General features: G+C 26.4%; 2 protein-coding genes across 2 annotated transcripts in view; one reads left to right on the top strand and one right to left on the bottom strand.

Moving 5' to 3' along the window:
- Window positions 1–1,496, top strand: part of LOAG_17030 (patched family protein) — a gene marked incomplete at its 5' end in the record, with an annotated part of 11,046 nt that extends 9,550 nt beyond the window's left edge. Inside the window, 2 exons of the mRNA XM_020449689.1 lie at window positions 481–671; window positions 1,258–1,496. Of these exons, the coding sequence (XP_020306739.1) occupies window positions 481–671; window positions 1,258–1,452 (386 nt within the window). The 3' untranslated portion in view covers window positions 1,453–1,496. The remainder of the gene's footprint in view (window positions 1–480; window positions 672–1,257) is intronic.
- Window positions 1,497–4,454: 2,958 nt separating this feature from the next.
- On the bottom strand, window positions 4,455–6,023 carry LOAG_11622 (hypothetical protein; the record flags this gene model as incomplete). The annotated part of the gene is made up of 3 exons (XM_003147140.1): window positions 4,455–4,517; window positions 5,112–5,168; window positions 5,823–6,023. The coding sequence occupies 3 exons, from the start codon at window positions 6,021–6,023 to the stop codon at window positions 4,455–4,457; spliced, it is 321 nt and encodes a 106-aa protein (XP_003147188.1).
- Window positions 6,024–6,398: the final 375 nt, after the last annotated feature.

Raw genomic sequence — 6,398 nt, 5'->3', positions numbered from 1 at the left:
ACCAATTTAATTGTTTGTTAATATTAATTTCAATAAAATTAAGTTTTTGCAGTACATTATTATTTGCATTTGGTGCAGTAGGTGTGGTATGTTTTATTTTTTCCTTCAATATTGGAGCATCCATTCTTGCTATCTTATCAGTTGTATCAATTAGTACAGGTAAGTTATCTCTTGGGTAAAATTGTTTTTAAGCTCAAATGTACATGTATTTTGTAAGTTTTGAAAAAAAGTGCATGCAAACTTTCAAATTGACAAATTGACACCAAAACTGTAATATTCTATATAACGGATCACAATGTACAATAAGCAATTTATAATTTCTTTTCCTTCTTTATGCTCTTATTTAATTAAATTTAAAAGCAAATTAATTGTATAAAAATGAAGTCGAATCACTGAATTTGTAGATTTAATACTTAAAAAATAAAAGATTTCATTTTCTCATTTATCAAATCAATACTAAAATATTCGTGTAATTCTAAGGTGTTATTGGTTTCTTACAATATTGGAATTGCTTTTTGGATCCAGTATTAATGGTAGCTGTATTAATAACAGCTGGCTTAAGTATTGATTATACTGTACATATCATTTTTCATTATATGGTAAATGATTACACTGATAATACTCAACGAATTAATGCTTCATTTGAAGCATGTGCATTGTCAATGTTACAGGTAATTAGTTACCTTAATATTTTTCTTTTTTTAAAGTCCTTTTATTTTTGTTTTATGATAAACTTAATCCTTTTTTCATTTTTTGATTTCTTCATTTGACCTTTTTTTGTGTCTTAAAATTTCTCAGGTAATAATTCCTTTTTTAAGTTCTTATTTATGTGATAATGCTGATTATGTCAGAATCCGAATTAATTATATTTGATATTCTGAAAACGAACATGGTTAGATATCTAATGTAGGGTTCAACAATTAATTAATTAATCTAAGATGATGAGGAATTTGACTTTGTAAAAATTAGATTAAGAAGCCATAAAAATAATTCAATAAATTAGTCAACTGTTTCAAAAATTCTTGCTAAGGTTATACATTTATTAATTTATAAGAGTTATATTATATTTATTATTCCTGCACTAATTCTGCGGGGAATTAATTATGCTTGGAATAAAATTAATTAGTTGAGATATAAAATTTTGAAGTATTTTTCGGTTTTTTTTAGTAAAACAAAATTTCTACGTAATTAATTAGTTGAGACATAAAATTTTAAGGTATTTTTGATTTTTTTTTTTTAATAAAAGCAAATTTCTAGGCTGGTATATCAACATTTCTTATTATGTTTCCCGTATTATTTGCTCCTATTGGAATTTATGCTGTAATATCGAAAGCAATCATATTGACAATAATATTTGGCTTATTACATGGTTTGTTTATTGTTCCCGTATTACTTACTGCTTTGCCTAATTGTTTTATTAATTGTTGGCCTAACTGTTACATTAGGCATTAATTTGTTTGCTATTTCATTTCCAGCATATTTTCCAAACATTCCCATAAATAATAACAATATATGAATTTTCATTAATTATTGTATTTTTAGTTATTTTCCAAAATATTACAGTATTTTTATCAATTACAAATTTGAAATATGATTACATGCCACATTACAATTTCACACTTTTTTTAAATATCAAATTTTCTTTTAATCGTAAAAATGTAAATTCCTTTCTTTTTGTTTGCCGCAATATTGTATGAAAATTTGTTTTTATTCAGAAATATTTTCAAATTCAACTTTTTTAATTCAAATTTTCTCTCTTTCATCCTTTTCATTCACTTTCTCTATTACAACATTTTGAGTGCAATTTTAAGCACGATTAAATTTTGGATTTTATCTAGTACTGCCATGTGAATGTTAAATTTTTTACGTTAACAGGATCGAAATTCATTAAAAAATGAAAATTTTTCGAGAAGAAAGTTACAAGATTCAACAATTTCAATTTTAATGCTACCGTCAAATAATTTGCAGTCTTTTACAAATTTATTAATTTTTATTATGCAATATATCATCATTATTTGGAATTTTCAGGTATTCATTATGAAATTATTAATTAATTATTCATCAGGTTAATATATATATAACTTTTTTCATCTTTTTGCCTTTTAATAATTTCTCTTATTGTTTCCCAATATGCCATATATTTTCTTTTGCACAATTTGCTTTTAATATTTTAATTTTGCATCTCATTAGTTATTTAAACGGAAAATGGAAATGCCTTTTTTCACAAATTAAGTCTTTTTTTTTGGTGTCATTCGTTTATTCATTCATTGCTCAAATATATGTATATGTTATCGATTTATCACTTTTGTTTATTAATTCGATTAAATTCAGGAAATCTTAGCATTTCGATTCATTTTTTTTCTCTTTTATTTTTTCTTTTTTGATAATTCATCTGAAAAAATATTCACAAAAAATTAATGAATCATACACACACAAATACATTTATAAATTTGAATTAAGAAATTACATACCTAACCAAATTGCTTATTACAACTACAAAGTTTAAGACTTATTTTACATTTATTCATTTCCGTTCAAGTATATTCACATTGTCATTCACTGATAACTAGTAATAATTCCCATCATTTAAGTACATTCACATTACCATCTAATAACTACTGATAATTCACATGTAATCATTGAATCATTTAGTTAGTAAATAGATCAAAAGCTATCAGTTTTACAATTACCCGTAAATGAAAAATTATTCCCACAGCATCCCGCAAAATATATCAAAAATTTTTCAATCAATTAAAATTTTACTTCTTTTCAAATACAACAATAATCAAATTATTTCATCTTTTTTTCTTTTCCTTTTCTACTAATTTGCATTTTCAAATGTCGCATTTTTTCATACCAAAAAAGAGCAAAAAAGTTCGTATTTTGATCTTTAACTCTTTTACATTTCTTTCTACAATAATTGCTACAATTCTTCCCTTTTTTTCAACTTTTATTCATTTCTAAACTTTTTTTTTTATAAATTATTGACTGCCCCCGCAATATGTCTTTCATAGAGAAAAAAAGGAAAGTTATCTAAGATTATTTCATTCATATGTCATTGACAAGTTCCATTTCCTCTACAATAAATGTTTGATTCTATTTAAAATGTGTAAAAATATGAATAAAATTTATGAAAGTAATAATTTGTGCTTTTTTTCCCCTAATACTGTCAGTAATATGATATACTGTCAGCATACTGATAATGATATGATGTACTATCAGTAATATGATAATATGATATACTATCAGTATGATAATTTGCCATATGCGTTAATTAATTTCATATAAAATTTGTAATATTTCTCCATGCCATGGGAGAAAAGCTTGCATGTTCTAATGATGGCATATGTTTCCGGTGTCTCCGGTCATGTCAGACAAGTTTCAACCGAAGGGTCAGATAATGTGTTCACGGATGAGATGGGTTTGTTAACCTCTCTGATAACTAACCATCATAGAAGAACGACTGTAAATCCTAAACCTAGGCGGATGGAGCTCGTTTAATCGTGTAAAGCTATCCATCTTAGAGAAGGATACCCTAGCTACACCCTCTGGACTTCACTGTTTATCGGGAAAACTCCGAAAATCATAATGCAAATTTTTTGTGGGATTACCGAAATTAAAACTATGTCCAAATAAAATTCCCGCAATATCCAACAGACAGGGTGACGAAATCTTGTAAGTAAATTTAAAGCAATGAAGAGGATATAAGCTAACAATGGACAGCTTAAAACAGAAACGTCTCAGTACTTACACAATGGACAGTGCCAAAGGTTAGCTATACCTCCATGATAACCCTGATGGAGCTTACAAAGCTCCTCCTTAAGTGAAAAAATCCTGCGACAATTTTTTTTTTTTTTACAACCGAACGGACGATAGATCCCTTCGCTGATTCGCCACGACTGAACCACAAACGACAACATCGTCGCATATCCGCCACCATTGGACAGCAAACTACGATATTCTTCTATTCGCTAAATACATTTCCCGTAACATCTTCCCAACTCAACGACCTATCAGCTAACCAACAATCAAATTACTGTCCAAGGCAACGACAAGGAGTTTGTTAATGGATCATATTACTTGCTTTTTGTATAACACATCATTGCTTACCAATTCATCGGGTAATATATATGTATATATTTTATACCCTTTTCCTTGTTAACTGGTAAATATTGCGCAAGAACAATATTATATCCCAAATAAATCTGTATCGCCGAGAAAAGAGCTCAAGAGAAAAACAAATTTCCAACATTGTCACCGTCCTAGCTTGCTAGGTTCTGGCAGATGAATCTTAAGAATAAAGGATGGGTCAATTCCATGCATGTTATGCCTCATCTAAAAAACTCACTGCATAGGCTTGAAGGTTGTGTAGACACTTGTAAATCACTCGATTGAACCCTTCGTAAGCCTTTGTTCACGAAGCTTAGCAGAGAACAAATCATTCAATCAATGATTCAGTAATTTATTAATTTGACAATATTAAATGGAATTAGCTTTGTTAAATATAACAAAAGTACCTTGAAATCTTTATTATAATAAATTTACCATATCGTTAACTTTCATGATGATTTTCCACGTAAAAACTGGTTAAAAATAGAAGTATGTCTCAACAAATATAATAAATCCTACACTCGATAATTTTTACAGTATCTGCCAAAAAGTTTTACCGTAAGCTTCTTTAGACCAAGAAACAATGAGCAAACGACAGTGGAAAAATTTAAATTGGAAATTTGCTAGTTTCATTATAATACCTACATTGCTACTGTGGTACGGTAGATGGGTATATAAATATTCATTTCTTCATAAAGCATACATTTTTATTAGATACGGTAAAAAAAAACCATTGTCAAAAATTTTCAATTATATGTCTAGATGTATAAATATTGAAAATGGGAAAGTAACAGAAGAAAAAAACGAATGAAATAATATTAATTAATAGGAAACTGAACTGGAATATCAAGCACTTCCACAATAAACCGAAATGTTATTAACTGTACTGTATTGCATGTATGTAATGGATATCTATCATTGCAATCATGATCGTAAATTACGATAATTCAACACATAAGTAAAAATCATAATTTAGTGACCATTTCAAAGATGCCACTTACCGCATGCTTAATAGTTAAGATTGATTGTTTAATTTCGTTACTGGTTTCGTTCGTTAACTGAAATTTGAAAATATTACCGAAACTTGACATAATTAATTTTTGTATCTTATTATAAAAATAAAAAATTATAATAAAGAATTTAGATGCAATAAATAGAATAGAATGAATGAATGAACAAAGTTTCATTTCAGATTTAATGCTCTAATTTTTAAAAATCGTTTAAAATTTCTGTTGAAATGATAATTCATAGATAAATTAAAATGCTGATAAGAAGCCCATATGATAATCAAAAAGTTATAATTAAATGGATGAAGAAATGATAGAACGAAATGATTGGAATAAATAAAGTGAGTACTGAATGATTAAATCATGAATTTTATTTAAATAAATAAGAAGTGTAAAAAAGTAAAAAAGAAATTTTAAATGACTTGACGATTTATTATTTGTTAAATTTTCTGTCCAAATAATTGTTTTGTTTGTGTCGGTCAATGCTATTAAATTAAACCGAATGCTCAAAAAGTACACGATCAATAAGTTCGTTTAGTAGAAGCAAACAAATACTGTAACTAAGACACAGTACTATAGATATTGTATTCAAATATTATATTTCCTTGGTATAACTGTAAGTCTTATTCTTTTCTGATGAGAATGGTCTATCATAGCACTTTTTATCATAAATATTTAATAAATGTCTTGCAATATGCAAATTACCAATTCATTTTTGTAATAAATAGAAGGAATGAAACGGTTTACTTCCGAATGATACTGTATTGGAAGATAAAATCGACACATTAATGGATACAAATGCTCAGTAGAACTATCAATTAATATGCGTAACTGATCGAGCAGATCATACTGATAATAATTCTGTATTACATCCAATCCAATGATCCTTTCATTTTGTTCACACATATTTCGTATTAATTCTTGCTGAAATAGATACTACACAAATACACATAATAATTATTATAATAATGATTATTATTATTGTTAAAATTACTATTATTATTTTTATTTTTATTTGCTGTTACTTATGATAATGACCATTATCATAATTATAATAATTAATTATGGCAACAATAATAATAATGATTATTATTATTATTATTTTTATTTATTATTATTATTATTATTATTATTATTATTATCATTGTTATTATTATTGTTATTATTGTTATTATTATATTATTATCATTATTATCATTGTACCATTATTATATTATTACTATTAATATTTATTTGTTATCATTGTACCATTATTATATTATTACTATTAATATTTATTTG

Source organism: Loa loa (genome assembly GCF_000183805.2).
Source record: "Loa loa unplaced genomic scaffold supercont3.35, whole genome shotgun sequence".
Taxonomy (NCBI): Eukaryota; Metazoa; Nematoda; class Chromadorea; order Rhabditida; family Onchocercidae; genus Loa; species Loa loa.
Note: the sequence above shows the minus strand (reverse complement) of the source record. Positions and strands in the feature narration are given on the sequence as shown.